At 41.1% G+C, this 17135-nt stretch overlaps 1 protein-coding gene across 2 annotated transcripts in view; it reads right to left on the reverse strand.

Annotated features, from left to right (window-relative positions):
* Positions 1-17135, reverse strand: part of TMTC1 (transmembrane O-mannosyltransferase targeting cadherins 1) — a 265193-nt gene that overhangs the window by 224222 nt on the left and 23836 nt on the right. For both annotated transcript variants that reach the window (XM_007446305.1, XM_007446306.1), the window contains exons 3-5: positions 14546-14619; positions 11510-11686; positions 7338-7544 (exon numbers count right to left, since the gene is read on the reverse strand). In XM_007446305.1, coding sequence (XP_007446367.1) covers positions 7338-7544; positions 11510-11686; positions 14546-14619 — 458 coding nt within the window. The remainder of the gene's footprint in view (positions 1-7337; positions 7545-11509; positions 11687-14545; positions 14620-17135) is intronic.

Consider the following 17135-nt stretch of genomic DNA (forward strand, 5'->3'; position numbering starts at 1 on the left):
AACCGGTACCCAGTCAAGATTAAGCAGAATGAACCAGGGGCTGTCAGCAGTTAGGAACTCTACCAACTGCTATCCATAAATTAAAAGGAATTTTGCTCCTTAGCATGTGATTTATTTGGAAGAGGTTTTTAGTGCTAAGTTCTGAATGAAGCCAAGAAACACTTTACTGAAATGATCCATTTTAGTGCTGAGTTCAGTTCAAGAAGCAAAGCAGATTTCAATAAGCTTTCAGGCAAACTCATCAAAGTAATACCTGCTTTACCATATACTCTGGGTCTGGTTCAGACGGAATAACATCACTCTCAACTAATGGTTAGGAAATAGTGACAGAAAAAACTCTCTTTTAATTCTCTATCCACAGAAGAGAATACCTCTCTGGTAAGTTCCATGTTTAAGAAATCTACTTTAAAAGAACTTGAGGGCTTCCCTGGTGGCGCAGTGGTTGAAAGTCCGCCTGCCGATGCACGGGACGCGGGTTCGTGCCCCGGTCCGGGAAGATCCCACATGCCGTGGAGCGGCTGGTCCCATGAGCCATGGCCGCTAAGCCTGCATATCCGGAGCCTGTGCTCCGCAACGGGAGAGGCCACAACAGTGAGAGGCCCGCGTACCACAAAAAAAAAAAAAAAAAAAGAACTTGAGAGCCCATCTTGGGTAAATCAACCCACCAAAGAACGTTAAAGGCAGATTAATGATGCTATCCCAATAAACACAGTTCAAAATTAAGAAGCCTGATAACACTAACTGACAGTTCTTTTGGAAAATTACTTTTTTATTTAAGTTTTTAAAAATAAATTTCCCACTATTTTCATCCTTCCTATAGCAAAATAGCAGCATTTGTTCACCCTTCCCAGGAAAATGTGTCCTCCATAGGAGGACAAATGCCTGCAGCAATCACCCACCTCCCTTCTCCAGTGCCTTCCCAGCCACTAAGCAAGTCTGCAGTTCAGTCACACCAGGAGGCACTACAGGGTCTTAGTAAAAGCTATGGTCAGTTCAGTATATTAAAAAGAAATTGACAAGCTATGAAAAAGCTCAGGCATGTATGGGCCAAAGGTAACGAGAGGATACCCTTTGGATATTGGGTCCAAATGATAGAATCATGGGTGTAAACAGTTTTGAAGTTGTTTAATAAGAAATAACTTTAACAATAATCACACTAGTAGGCTTGGTCAGTTGTCTTTATAAAATACAGCCTGAGAGTTACTGCTTTCTTGGGTCCACCACCATCATGTGCCAAAATAAGTCATAGTGATCTGGCTGCAGCCACCTAAGAACTATACCTGAAGACTGAAGTATTTACACCATTGAAGAAGAGAGAGAATTCCACAGCAAAATGTGGCCCAGCTCATCTTTAAACAAAGCAATGGAAATGAGGAAAAATGATCCGCAGCAATGAAAGAATGTGCAAAGTCTCTTTAAAGTAAGATCTTAGCCCATACCTACTTCCAGAGGGTGGTTTGTGTTCTTAAGGTGGATTCATCACTGAGCTTTACACTTACATTAAGAGATTTTAAAGTAGGGGAGGGGATTTATTAATATGAACCCACAAACTTCACTTTTAACTGCTGGAGGTATTTTCTGTGTAGATGTCTTAGTTTACTCCACCCCTCTTTCATTTGGTCATTTCATGTTTTTAAAGCAGTAACTGAGTGAGATTGAAAACGGCCCATCTGAGATCAGTCAACCAGAAAGGTGTGTAAAATGGTGGGGGGATAACCCAATTATTCATCAGTAATTCAGGCTTTCATCACAGATTTTTTCCTGTCACCTGAAAATCTCATTTCACTAACTTACTAAGCTTCTTTCAAAGCTTACATGAGGCGGTTAATAATGATCTGAAACACATTTGCCCTACTCAGAGGAATTTAATCTACAAAGCATTTCTTACTTTAGGGAAAAAGAATACAATGCAAGGTCTACAGAAGTAAAGCATTAAAACGACACTTGTGGAAGATCAGTGACTCATTTCACCAGTGAAGGTCAAAATATTTATATGCTTCCTTAAGTCCTCTGAATTTAATTTAATTATCTAACAGTTTCACTTTAGTGCCAACCTGTTCTCTAATCCTAAACCTGTCTTAGTTTCTTGATTTGCATGCCTCTGTGCAAGGTATACAAGAAAAACTTTTAAGACACACTGAAGTGAAAAATATGACCACTGTCTTACCCACAAAGGTAGGAAACGAGCCCATTTTAAGTAAAAATATCATGATCATCATCCAGCTAAGTTCCATGAGGGCAGAGCTCTGTTTATTTCACTGCCATATATTCCCAGCACCTAAAACATTACTTGGCACATAGGAGGCATTCAGTAAATACTGACGAATGATTCATGACAGATGCTGCAGAGCAAGAGAAGAGGAAAAGAGCAAGAATTTATTGAGCCAAGAACTGTCTTCAACACCAACCATAATCACTGTCATTTAAATGTGAAATCAATCAAGTCCATATATGAAAAATGACTACATATAGTTACAGATATAGGTATGAGTTACCAGGATAAGAGTTCAGGTAGAATTCACTGAGTTTTCTAAGGTGAAAGGGAAAATGTGTCCATGCGTGACTGAACTGGATATAATGAAGAGGGTAGGGAGAAGGAAGGTTTACATACAAAACATTTCTCATTGCACATGGAACAACTGAGTAAAAGGTGGTGTCAACTGAAATTTCATCTGACTCCAGAGTGTATACCCTAAGTCCTAGGTTCTTCATTGCACTTACTACCCATAAGCCAATCACTAAGTCACATAGAAAAACAGGAAACTAAATAAATGACTTGCAGTAGGATCTTGGAATTCTCCTGTATTTGGTAGCTACAGAAAATGTTTTACCTGATAGTATTTAGTCCAATTTTTTGACAGCCTAATGCCATGCATGCAATGTAAATACATATTAGCAAACAGTTTCAAAGTTCAAGCAAAAAAAATCTCACACAAACTCATCCCTTGCCTGCATACTGCAGGTTCACCAGTTTCAGGATACATCCTGGTGTTTAGAAACTCACACAGGAATAATAATATTCATAATTCTAAGCTACTACTAATGATGCTGTGGGCTGCCACACTGAATGGCTACTGTGGACCAGGCACCTATTTACATGTTTATTATGCAGGCTATAGCTTTGAGACCTGACAAGCAATCTGAGAGTAAGGTGCCATAATTAGTTCCGCCTTTTGGAGATGAGAAAACTGAGGCTCACAGAGATAAAATAACTTGTCTAGGATCAAGTAAGTGAAGGAGCCATGATTTAAACACTGTCTGCAGAGATCTTCAGAACTAAGATAACATTGTCTCTTTGAACTTTTATTTTCTTTACCTGATCACCTTCTGACAAAAGGACACACACCATTTTTAAAAATAATTTTGATACTAATCAAATTTATAGTCAAATATATGACACCTTTCCTTTCCAAAGAAGGAAAATACATGACAACTTTCCTCTCCAAGAAAGGATAATGGTCTTTCTTGCCCACAAACATGTTAACTTACTAAGACCCCGACCCAGTTCCAGTTGTCCTACGTACTGCTCTCCAGGCATAATTCTTTCTAAAACAGGCTGGTGTTCAGAGTTTAAGAAAAAAAAAAAAGCATGTCATTTAATTCAGTGTATTAGCACCAACACCCTATATCGAAATAAGTCAGAAGGTGCCTCATTTGTTGACCCAAGGATGGCTGCAAGAATCTTCTACCCACGAGAGTTCAACAAGGAGGCCAGCTCCACAGAGCATGAAACAAGTGTCCCGCCTCCTTCTCAAAGCCAAGTCCTCACCCAGGAACCTGGAGTTCAGAGCATAACAAACAGGCAAAAGCAAAGGATTAGGGGTCAAACAGCCTGAGTTCCCATCCTGATGTTACCACTTACTAACTATGCAAATGTTTTTCTTTAAATTTTTGTGGTACACAGGCCTCTCACTGTTGTGGCCTCTCCCGCCGCGGAGCACAGGCTCCGGACGCGCAGGCTCAGCGGCCATGGCTCACGGGCCCAGCCGCTCCGCGGCATGTGGGATCTTCCCGGACCGGGGCACGAAGCCGTGTCCCCTGCTTCAGCAGGCGGACTCTCAACCACTGCGCCACCAGGGAAGCCCCTATGCAAATGTTTTAAATGACCATTTAACTTCTTCCATATCCACCTGATAATGCAAACTCTAAGATTTACCCTAAACGAAAGTTGTGATGGCTGCATGGGATAACACGTGGAAAATGCCAGCCCACCTCCTGGTACGTAGCGGATGGATCACAGATGTAAAGTTTTCTTCCCCTCCTGAAAGACCTTCTTCACTGGAGTGCTGGAGCTGACTCACACTGGCTTGCTAGAGATGACTATTAAATTTTCAGAAATTTTGCAGGCCAGTTATTAAATACAGCTATTATTGAAAATTAAATTATATAACTATAATAAATCATATGTATGTAAATATATTGTATGTATTAATATATAATATATATCTTAAAATAATTCTATAAACTTAAATCATGCTAAAAGCAAAGGTAATAAGTACTCAAGGCTCATCACTTCCTAATTCGTTTCCTTCATTTAACTGTTATCTATGCTCTTGAGGTTACTACGTCTATTGTCCATTGAGCAGTGGAAACGCTTCGTGATGGTGAGCTATGGCACACCTCTCCCAACTCCATGTTCAGCAATGTCACATTTGTAGCTTCAAATCAGCCATGGTAAGAGTATTTACATGGAAATTGGCCAACACCAATCAGGATTTACTTTCTCTGGAGAGCCAGTTATTAAGCATTTACCAGTGCACCACTGGTATTCATACTTCATCTTATTCCTTTCTGCTCCTGCACCTTCCATCTCTACTCTCTACAAGTTATCTACCTACATACACACACCCATTAAATTTAAAATAAAAATGAAAACAAAAACCTAACAGCCCTGGAGTTAACATCCTTTGCCCCATTCCTTCTTTACCAAATTTACTGAAAATATTCTATTTATGCTTAATTCCAATACTTTCTTACCACCTACTCATTAATTTATTCATTTCACAAATATTTGAGCAACTACTCTTAGCCAGACACTATGAAAAGAACTGGGGATACAAATGTGATCAGAAGCCGACATGGTCCCTGCCCTGATGGAACTCAGTCACACTGCAGCCTGAACTATGTCCTTGAAAGTCTAAAATGCGCAATTATTTCTCCTCCTCTGCCTTCCTTAAAAAAATTTACAATTCCCCCAAATATTCTGTCTTCTTTTCCTTCATGCCGTGTTATGGAAAAAGTCAAGACATCCTCAGGGTTTTGACTATTTACCTCTCTGCTTTCTTGCTCAGGAATTTCAAGCATTACTGTGATTTTATCCTTTCCCAAACTTATTTTTCCTCTAGCCTTTCCATCTCAGTAACTGACACCACCACGCACTCAACTATTGAAGCCAGAAACACAAACAGCCTTGTTTCCTGCCTTTCCCTCACCCCTTCACCCCACACATGAGCAAGTCCTGTTAGATGTATATCCAAAACTTATCCCAGGGCTTCCCTGGTGGTGCAGTGGTTGAGAGTCCGCCTGCCGATGCAGGGGACACGGGTTCGTGCCCCGGTCCGGGAAGATCCCACATGCCGCGGAGCGGCTGGGCCCGTGAGCCACGGCCGCTGAGCCTGCGCGTCCGGAGCCTGTGCTCCTCAACGGGAGAGGCCACAACAGTGAGAGGCCCGCGTACAGCAAAAAACAAACAAACAAACAAACAAACAAACTTATCCCAAATCCACCATATCCGTCCACCTCAGTCTCTCTCAGCCTCGGCCAAGGCCCTTTCTTTTCCCCTCAGTATGTATGAAAGTCTCCCTGCTTTACTCTTGCCCCTGAATCCTCTACTACAAGAAGCCAGAGTGAACATTCTTAATATAACCATTTTCCTCCACATTAAACAAAAAACAACAACAATAACAAACAGAACCCTCCAACGTCTCCCTTTTCCACTCAGAATAAAATCCAAACTCACTTCCACGGCCAACACACCCTTCCCCATCTGGGCCTGCCCACCCCCTGAGCTCGCCCCTTCCAAACACCAGTTGCTCGTTTCCCCAGGTTTGGAACCCTGTGTCCAGATCTGAGCAGGGCTAGCTCCTCCACTCATCCATGAGGATTCTGTGGGCCTTTCCTGACCAACCAACATGCAGTTGCTCCAGCCAGGCCCACCCACCACTCTCCACCACACTGTTCATTCTTTGTTGGTTATATAGTGTGTGTCCTCCTCTACGGGAAGGGAAGCTACACAGGGGCAAGGACGCTGTCTTCCTTATTCACCAGGACATCCCGGGTGCCTGGAACATGCCAGGCACGTGGCAGACACTCAATAGATCTTTGTTGATGAATGAATAAATGGAGCACGATCCAAAAGACAGGTTTCCACGGGAATAATTGGAAACAAAGACCCAGAAAAGAGGGAGTTTTCTGGGACTGCACAGAAGAATAAGAATAGCAATCTGCTGTTTAACCGCTAATCGTATGAGTCAAATTTCCATCTTTATTAAATTCTGACTTGCCCATGGCTTGAGCTATTTTAGAGGCAAGCTAATTTAATGAGTTCTGATAAATCTATGTTAATTTTCATGGCTCGGTCAAAAGATTCAAAAAAAGAGAGAAAATCCTGTGCTTTAAAGTTTTTCCTGTACCCTGGGAGATCAGCTCGGTGCTTTGTGACCACCTAGAGGGGTGGGATAGGGAGGGTGGGAGGGAGGCGCAAGAGGGAGGGGATATGGGGATATATGTATATGTATGGCTGATTCACTTTGTTATAAAGCAGAAACTAACACACCATTGTAAAGCAATTATCCTCAAATAAAGATGTTTAAAAAAAAAAAAAAAAGATTTTCCTGTACCCTCAAAAACATTTCTGAGAAGCAGTGTCCCCTGGGCTTCCTCCCACACTCGTGCTGTAACAAATTCCTATCACACATCAAGGGCAGGGAGAGACAGAGCAGCAGAAGGTAGAGCTCTCCTCCCCAGAAAACCGGGGGGCCTCTCTCAGAAGCCCAGGGCTCTTCCATCAGGGAAGCAGCAATATGTCTGCACTTCTTAATGGAGGCTTCAGAGCCTCACCCCCTCCTTCCAAATAACAGCAGACAGCAGGGCTTCTACTTCCTTCTTCCAGCTACTCCTTTCTCAGCTGATCTAATATAAGGAAGGAATGGAAAGAAGAAGAGAAGGAAGGAGGCAGGAGGAAGGGAAATGGGGAAGGAAAAAGAAAGAAGGAGGGAAACAAGTGTGGGCGGGTGTCACAAAGAACCCACTCGGTGCTTCACTTCTCTAGCGATCCCCCTGCAACAGGTGATGCTGGATGGTGAAAACACGCAAGGTCAAGGAGCACAGCCCAGTACCTCATCAAGGACCACACAGCTCGAGGAGACACAGGGAATCCACTGCTCTTGGGTTCAGGTGGCAGTGGAGTATGGCAGCCACCCCAAGCTCCTTTGTGAGGGAACCGCTGCTGCTTCCCGTTCTCCCGGAGAGGGTGCGCTGGCGGTGCGATGGGCAGGGAGCTCCCGGGCCGCTGTGGGCTGCGCTGATGGACGACCCCATTGCTCCTAATTGTGCACGGAATGGAGGGGAAACAAAGTCAGACAGAATGACAAGACCTGCAACAAGGAACAGCAATCCCTTGTCCCATCGCCAAGCCCTGTTCCCTGGAAGCAACTGTCCACAAGCCTTTTAGCTCTTCTGTTTCTGGTATTCATCACGATATTTTAAAAATAAGATTAAATTATAATATTATTTCTAATTTTAGAACTTGTCTTATTGACTTGCTACCATAGAAGATGAGGACTCAGTCCCTTTTATGTGGTCACCAATACACACACACACACACACACACACACACACGCAGACACATTCACAACCACCCTCTTCTCTTCTCATCTTCCACATATATTTCTCTCATAATAAATATAATTTGAATTCTCCTAACTCAGTTGAAGTGATATTCGGGATTTACATTATTATGATCTTGTGAAATGTTTATCACAGCTGATCCACCCCAATGTATTCTCACATTTTCCTTCATGAATCTTCTGAGATGATATAATTCATAACCACCAGCTGGGCAAAAATTTTAAAGTCTGATACTACCAAGTGATGGGGAGAATGTGGAACAAAGGGGATTCTCATCCACTGCTGCACTCCAGTCATTTCAAAAGCAATGTCTCTTGCTCACAGTGAACAAGTGAAATCACAGTTCACAGTGAGATCAACACAGTGAACGTGTATCCATCTGTGGCCCCAGCAACACTTCTGTCATTATGCCCCAGGAGGTACGTGCACACAAAGGTTACCTGCAGCATGCTATATAATAGCCAAAAATGTAAAAATAACCTAAATTCAAAATCCAGAAGGAGGGATAAATTGTGATAATTAAATACTACACAACAGTTAAAATGAATGTACTATAGCCATATGTATCCACATTGATGGATCTCAAAATCCAATGTTAAATGAAAAGAAAAGCAAGAGACACCATTTATATAAAGTCTGCAAGTATGTAAACAATGCTATTTGATATTCAGTGGTATATACTTATGAAGTAATAACAAGCAAACCGCCCTAGAAATGAAAAATGCCAAATTCAGGATCATGGTTATTTCTAGAGAGAGGGTAGGGACTGGGGTCAGGGAACGTTATCCTCTGCGTGTTGGCAATTATACGCTAATTTTTTAAAAAGAAAAAAATTTAACTTTCAGGAGCTGCTCTTTCACTGAAAATGTTTCTTCCTAAAGGCGATGTCTCATAAAAGAAATCTAACTCTGTTCGTGTGGCCCAATCTTAAAATTTAGGAATAAATTGCTCTTCATGTAGGAGAGGGCTTCCAACACTTGTTTCTGTTGTTTCTTTCCTGTTTCCTGAATCATACAATGAAAAGACCTCAAGAACAACCTAGTACCGAGATGTTTATTCTAAATGAGCAGATAAGAATTTGTGTGTACGTTATTCCGGGAAAAGGGGACATGATTCTGTGAGATTCTCAAAGGGGTCAGGACCCCCCAATACACACAGATCCTCTGAGCTGGTCTCCTGGTACAAATGTGAGCCCAGGCTCTGAGCTGCAGATGCCCCGGGGGGTCTCCAAATCCCTGTCCTGTGTGCTCCATGGAGGCTCAGGGGTAACACTGTGGCTCTGGAGTCACACAGACAGAAGTCACAATAGGGGACGGGTGACCCTGGAGAGGTTACTTTCTATGCCTGCCTGAATTCTCTCCTCTGTAAAATGAGGGTAAAAGTTGTTGTGAGCAATCAGTGACTTCATACCTGTAAGTGGCGCGGCCCAGTGCTTGGCACACGGCCTGCACTCAAGAGAGTCTCCCTGTTACCTGCTCTCAGTTCCTTCTCACCACTTTCACAACTGTACTCAGTTACTCGCGTAACTACTTATGTAATGTCTGTCTCCCCCAGTATTGCTCTCTGAGGGAAGGAATCTTAACTGTCTTATTCTCGGCCAGGCACAAAATGAGAATGTGTTAAGTGGGCGGAAAGAATGAATGCCTCCACCTATGCAGAGATGCTGGTGGTTGTGAGAGCTAAAAGTTACTAAAACAAACAAAGAAACCCCACCAACTATGAGCTATGCAACATCCAAGCTACATATGAGCAGTATTGTTTCTTTCATAGAATAGAACTGGCAGTTTGGTATAATGAAGGTCAAGAACAATTACTAAAGGAATAAAAAAGACAATTATTCTCTTTGAAAAAAGCCTAGCTCAACAGTGACCAGATGAAGAAAAAAGGAGTGGGCTGGAGAGACCTCAAACCCGAGGAGATATGACTTCAAAGATGAGCTAAACAAGAATGCTGCCTGCTATCATATTATCAGCCACTGCAGCCAGCCTGGAAGGTGCACCCTGAGGGGAATTCAGGATGGAGAAAAATAGGATACTGACCCTAGAGAGTTAAGATGCATATCAAAGGAACAATTTTAATGAGCCCAGACTCTTGCATCTTCCCATATATAGAAAAGCACTGAAATCATTAACTTGAGATGCCTGATTTTTTGTGATTAGCATTAATCTTTTGAGTTTCGACTATATAGTTGTTTTTTATTTTTTCTTCAGCAAAAACTCATACATCCCGGCTCCTCCCTTACCTCTTTGGAGAGTCCCTCAGAGCTATCTGAGAGGCTGCCTTCCCAGGCTGTAGTCCTTAGCAATGTCCCCAAATAAAACATAATTCTCAACCCACAAGTTGTGTGTTTTATTTCAGTCGATATGAGGTTAAAATATCTCTGGACTGAATCAAAGGCCAGGGTCTGCAGGCACTTGCCACATCTTCTGTTGTCAGTAGAGCGAAGCAGAAAGATGATGGGAGGAAGATACAAAGAGGATGCCAGAAGAAAGTGGAAAGCCAGAGGGGTGGATAGGCTGCCCTCTAAATAGTAAGGTCAGCAATGCAATTACTGCCACGGGTGGAGAGGATACAGACGAAAGGCATTCTCATATAAGCCTAGGGGAGGTGCTTTGGCTCACAGCTTTCTTGGCTTGAGCTTGGATCAAAATGATAACTGGGCTCCTTCCTTTTACATGCTTCTGAGATTTACAGAGAGCCAACAGAGCACTAAAATCTATTTAAATTATCTCCAAGTACGCCCAGGCAAGAAGGTGATCAGAATTTAATGACTCATCTCAGCTTGTTGCCACTCACTAGCACTGCTCTTATCTTTATGTCAAGAAGCATAAAGAGGTAGGGAATGAGCTAAAAAGACAGGATTTTTTTTTTAAGATAAAATTCTTCATCGGACAAGGCCGGAGAATAAATCAGTTACATTTGTTAAAAGTTCAAATGTAAGGGCCTTGTAATTAGTGAAAAATAGTGTCTGCATGTCAAATTGTTAGTAATTATGGATTTGATAGAGGAAGAAAATTATAGTATGTACTTGAACTTTTAATATGCCTTAGTCACTCTTATCATCTATAATCCACAGGATAATATGAATGTACCTTAAGTTTTTTAAATGAAAATAGGCTATTAAATAAACTTGTCCTTTAACTTGAATATGACGTGTAATTATTCCTGTATGGTTTAGACTGGCCCTCTGTGGAATTCCAAAAGGCCCCTTCCAAAACTCTTAGGTAAAAGCATCATCCCTAGAGCAAGTAAACGACTCTAATTTAGCATTTGAAGGCAGAGATTCAAGTCAAGCTGTTAACAGACTGTTGCCGTTTGTAACTACTCCACTGTGTGAATCAAGATTTCTCAGTAGTATGCAACCAAAACAATCTGGAAATATAAACTTGCAATTAGCATTGATACTTTTCAATTCCAAATTTGGGGCTCACAAAAACTTTATAGTCCTCATGGATTTTCATAAAAGTGTGAAGAGTTTAAACATATATAATGCATTTATCCTAAGGAAATAAGCCTTACTATATGATAATCTAAGAGGAGGTTACATTTAACAAAATGTTATACCTCTATTTTTTTAATGAGAGTTTGAGAACTATTGATTTCAGCAACTCTTCTCTGCACATCATGGACTGCTTGACAGCAAAACTTTAAAATGACTTACGATTTATCATGATTGTGGGATAAAGAAAAGAGATCATAGACCAAGCACACGCCGAACACCGTGATGCCTGTCTCTTTCACCAGCATCGCGCAGGTCCCCAGAAACAGACTGAGTAGCAGGAAGAAGGGAGAAGCTGTGGGAGGGAAACATTCCCCAACACAACACTGGTCCACACTCCTGAAAAACAAGGTTGAGTTGCTTTTACTCTAAGAAGAAATGTGGGTCGCTAAGAAATAACCACCTTTTAAAGATAAGATCTAGCACCAATTTCGTTGTATTCTAAGTAAGTAGGTAAGCAAAGATTTCTTCAAGAATGTTCATTACAGTGTTATTTAAAATTTGCAAAGATGGAAAAAAGTAAATGTCCAACAATGCTGAATTTGGTACTTAAATTACGGCATATATAAATTCTGGTAAATTATGGCATATAACAAAGGAACACTAAAAAGCCATTTAAAATGCTACCATAGAGATGTATTTAGTGACATGGAAAGATGTTTAGGTGAATATACTTTAAGTGAATACTACAGGTTACTAAGCCACATGCATGAACTCTGGAGCCAGGTTCCCTGGGTTCAAATCACAGTTCTGCTGTTAACTAACATGGTAACATGGGGCAGGTCAGTTGCCTCCCTGTGCCTCAGTTCCCTCATGTGTGAAATGGGATCACAGTGTTGTAGGGAAGATTCAGTAAATGACTTACATGTTAAGTGTTTATCATTATTATTATTTTTGTGAAGGTATTTTATATGCTTCTGTACAAAGAAATCAGTGGATATATACCAAACACAATCATCATTTCTGTGATGAAAATATACGTTTTAGTCTTTTTCTTTTCTTCTGGCTAATCTGTTTTTTTTTTTTTTTATTGAGGTACAGCTGATTTACAATGTTGTATTAGTTTCTAAACTGTAGTTTTAAATTTATTTTTCACGAGAATGTATTAGGTAAAGCTTTTTTTTTTCTCAGCATAATTTCCAGCAGGGATTTTCTAAAACCCTCCAGCTACTTACTGTAAAGTCTTTTTTCACCTTACAAAACAGAGTCAGCACCACACCAAGAAATTCCACTGTTCCTTCTGCAGGTGGCACACCAATTTGCTCCTACTCTTTTGAAGGCCAATATATCTGAAGTGGTGACATCTTACCCTTATTGTTATGTCTTAGAACAATCACCTAAATTATATGCCAAATTTGTAGGAGACAGGTTTTTTCTCTGAAGCTGGTTTATAGCTTAAAATTACTCAAAGTGCGAATGGCCTGCACAACTGAAAGCTGTAACAGTGTGGCTTATTACCACACAGATATGGATATGCTGCGGGCCTACTCATGTTCCCAAATTTATCAACACAGAGAAGAAGCCTGAGAGATCAAGTTCAAATTCAAAAGTGATTATTAATCTTGTTCTAACACCAGAGCAAATAGGAAACAACTGTTGAATTTGGGTTTATATTTTTAATATTTTCACAACACTCTTTTATATACCTAGCAATACAGTGGGAGATTACAAAGCCAGGACTAGAAGCCTGGTACTATATTAAGAGACTCTGGTCTTAAAGCAAAACTTCATAAAGCTTAATTCAGTCCATCTTTGACCCAAGGTCTAAACTGATTTACAACAAGGTTTCTCAGTTTCAGCACTACTGGTATTTTAGGGAAGATGATTCTTTGTTACAAGGGCTGTCCCGCCACTCTAGAATCCTTGCCATCTGTGCCTCTCCAGTTATGACAAGCAAAAGTATCTCCAGATATTGCAAATGTCCCCCTGGGGCAAGGTGGGCAAATTTGCCCCCTACTGAGAACCACTGTTTTAGAACAGTGTTCCTTGGAGTCACTGGGTTTTATAAGATTATAGGCCAATGAACTGACCCAAAGATCAAGGTTCACAAATCCTTAACCAGGCATCCCTCCAGGAAGCAGGGCAATGTGGTTCACTGGCCCCCTTTCTCCTGGGCCACCCTCTGAGTCACCTGCCCCCATTACATTCATTTTTTTTTCTTTTTTTAATAAACAATGACTACAGTGATGTGAGGTGGGAAATGGAAGCAGGGATTTTATTAATTAATTTATTTATTTTTGCTGTGTTGGGTCTTTGTTTCTGTGCGAGGGCTTTCTCTAGTTGTGGCAAGCGGGGACCACTCTTCATCGCAGTGTGCGGCCTCTCACTATCATAGCCTATCTTGTTGCGGAGCGCAGGCTCAGTAGTTATGGCTCACAGGCCCAGTTGCTCCGCGGCATGTGGGATCCTCCCAGACCAGGGCTCGAACCCATGTCCCCTGCATTATCAGGCAGATTCTCAACTGCTGCGCCACCAGGGAAGCCCTACCTTCATTTTTTACCCACCCCTTTCCCTATGTGGATATGTCACGACTCAGGTGAGAATCTGTCCAAGTTAGGGGGAAAGGGGCAATATAATGGGAAATTGTTTTACTGTTTTTCAGTCTACCAAAGCAAGAAGCTTCTGTATTTTGATGAAAGGATGTGCAAATTGGAAAATCACAGTTGAGAAATACTACTTTCAATTCAGCCTTGCTGTTTTAAGCTTTGAGCTATTTTAATGAGGATAATAAAGAGGAAAAACAAAAAAAAACAAAACGTAGGACCAAAATGAAAAGGAGAAATTAAACAAATCATAGTTAAATAGAAGAGAGGACTAGACCCAGTATATTCTGGCTCAGAGCTAAGATTTCAAATTCCATTCTCAGTAAGAAACTACAAGTAAGAGAAATCAAGAATCAAGAGCTTATCTTCCCAGCACTGGGAGAGCAGTCCTTTTAAAAGGCTATGACATGGTTCAGAATGCAGCTGGAAGAGAGAACAGCCTAGCTTTTGGTAAGGAGAGGGTTTCCTATCCCAGGTCTCCAGGAAGCTCACTGGGCATTTCACTGCCAAGAAGCCTCCCTCCTCTCTCAGGCAGGAGCTCAGAGTCAACACACACACACACACACACACACACACACACACACACACACACAGCAGAAACTTCCAGGGGACAGCATGACTGTAAACAGATAAGGGCATTCTTAGCCATACATACCTACTGTAGGAGAGAAAGGCTAACAGAAACAGCAAGCATGCCAACACGTCAGCTCTGCCAACAATTCCGGCCACCTAGAAAGTGTGAAAAAATAAAAACCTCAGAAAACCACTTTCAGAAACGCATTACAGAAATGTTATTTGTTTTCAGAGGAATGAAAGGAATAATGAATTAGAAAACACATTATTCTTTAAATTCTGATATATGACTAACCACTTCCAGTTATATTTAACAATGATTTTAAAGAAGGAGAAAAAGAGGAAGGAAGGGGCAAGGTTTTCATGCTTAACTTCATTTTTAACCTTTCTTCTATTGAAGATCAATTCACAGCATCAAAGTATATTCATTTACTGGTTTTTTTCAAAAATATTTTTTTGAGCAATGACTGAGTTCTGGACACTGTGCTAGTCTTTGGGCACCAGAGTGCTAATGGAACAGAGGATGCTTACAGAGCACTAGGGAAAAAATAAGACAAGAATGGGAAGGAGTATGAACTCATCATCACTATGTGTGAGTGTACATGCATGTGTCTATGTGTTTCTTAGCAACATCACCAAAAGGGTCTGAAAGCAAAATACCCCAGTAGCAAAGAGCCATCCTGGCACTAACCACAGGCCATTTGTCCACTAAAAAGAACATGGGCCCCTTGGAGAAGCAGCTGATTCCAGGGTTGAGACTCAGGAGATACAAGAGCACTTGGATCATCTTCTCATGTCAGAAAGTAAGTGCTCAAAAAATGACAGGCACATGTCAATAGGACACAGAAGCCAGTAACAATGGGCTCCCAATGACCAAATATGCAACAATTTGAACATCATAATAAATAAGGACAGCAATAAATGATAAACCATTATCAATTACAATATTAAGACAAATATATTAATAACACTGTATATTATATATAACCCTAACATAAATTTTAAGTTACATTTAAAGATATAAATAATATAATAGAAAGACACTGAAGACTGGTGACTGTTCAAAACTTAAGACTAAAGGAGGCTAAAGAGAAACAGTGACTAATGGCCTTGGTTTTAGAAAATATACAACGAAATTATTAAGGTGTAAAGGAGCATGAATTATGCAACCTACTCTCAAATGCTTCAGAAAGCAAGTAATATTTTTATATATTGAAGGAGAAAGAGTGGAAGGATGATAAAACATATGCTGCAAAATGTTAAAAATTGGTGACTCTGGATAAAGAGTATATGGTCACTACATTTTTTAAGCTTGAAATTATTTTTTGTATTGTGTTACTTCAGAAAGGGACTGAAATGGAAGAAGGGTGGGGACAGATGGCTATTTATAAATCTTTGTATTATTTCACTACTCAAAACGTGTACATTTCTCTTAATTTTTTGAAATCCAGGAAATAAAACTGTAAAGGAAAAAAATGGGGTATGGTTCAAAGAATGCTTCAAAGAAAAGGTCACATATGAGGAAGAATTCACAAGGGAAATGAACAGACTTGACATTCAGGCACAGAAAACAGCCTTACCCAAATCACAGAAGACGTGAAGCCCATGGTGTGTTGGAGAATCAATCAACAATTAATAGTGGAAAATAGATTTCTGGGATATATACCTATAAATATCTTCATTATATAAGCAAATTTTGCAGTCATAAAGGAGAGGCAATGACACACACATGGAGCTAGACCAGGGGTCCCCAATCCCCAGGCCACGGATGGTAGTGGTCTGTGTCCTGTTAGGAACCGGGCCGCACAGCAGGAGGTGAGCGGCGGGTGAATGAGCGAAGCTTCATCTGTATTTACAGCCGCTCTCCATCACTCACATTATTGCCTGAGCTCCGCTCCCTGTCAGGTCAGTGGAGGCATTAGATTCTCATAGGAGCGCGAACCCTACTGTGAACTGCGCATGCGAGGGATCTAGGTTGTGCCCTCCTTATGAGAATCTAAAGCCTGATGATCTGAGGGAGGTCAGTGGGGCATTAGATTCTCATAGGAGCGCGAACCCTACTGTGAACTGCGCATGCGAGGGATCTAGGTTGTGCCCTCCTTATGAGAATCTAAAGCCTGATGATCTGAGGGGGTGCTAGCGCTGGGGAGTGGCTGCAAATACAGATTAGCAGAGAGGTTCGACTGCAGAGACCATAATAAATCAACTGCTTGCAGACTCATATCAAAACCCTATCAGTGAGTAGCAACTGAAAGCTCAGGGCTCCCACTGATTCTGCATGATGGTGAGTTGCATAATTATTTTATTATATATCACAACAGAATAACAACAGAAATAAAGTGCACAGTAAATGTAATATGCTTGAATCATCCTGAAACCATCCCCCACCCCAGGTCTGTGGAAAAATTGTCTTCCACGAAACCAGTCTCTGGTGCCAAAAAGGTTGGGGACCGCTGAGCTAGACCATCCAAGGCTTGAATACAGGCTCCTCTAACCAACTGAGGGAGATTCAACTTTGTTATCTTTAAGTTCTGAGATTTGGTTTTGTTATCTTTAAAATGAGTATTACACCCCCTAACTCACGTTACTGTTGTAATAAGTAAGATGATATATACAAAGTGCCCACTCATTTTGATGCCCTTCTTTCTTCCTTTTCCCTGCAGAGAAAGGGG

This window comes from Lipotes vexillifer, unplaced genomic scaffold (genome assembly GCF_000442215.2).
Source record: "Lipotes vexillifer unplaced genomic scaffold, Lipotes_vexillifer_v1.1 scaffold477, whole genome shotgun sequence".
Lineage (NCBI taxonomy): Eukaryota > Metazoa > Chordata > Mammalia > Artiodactyla > Lipotidae > Lipotes > Lipotes vexillifer.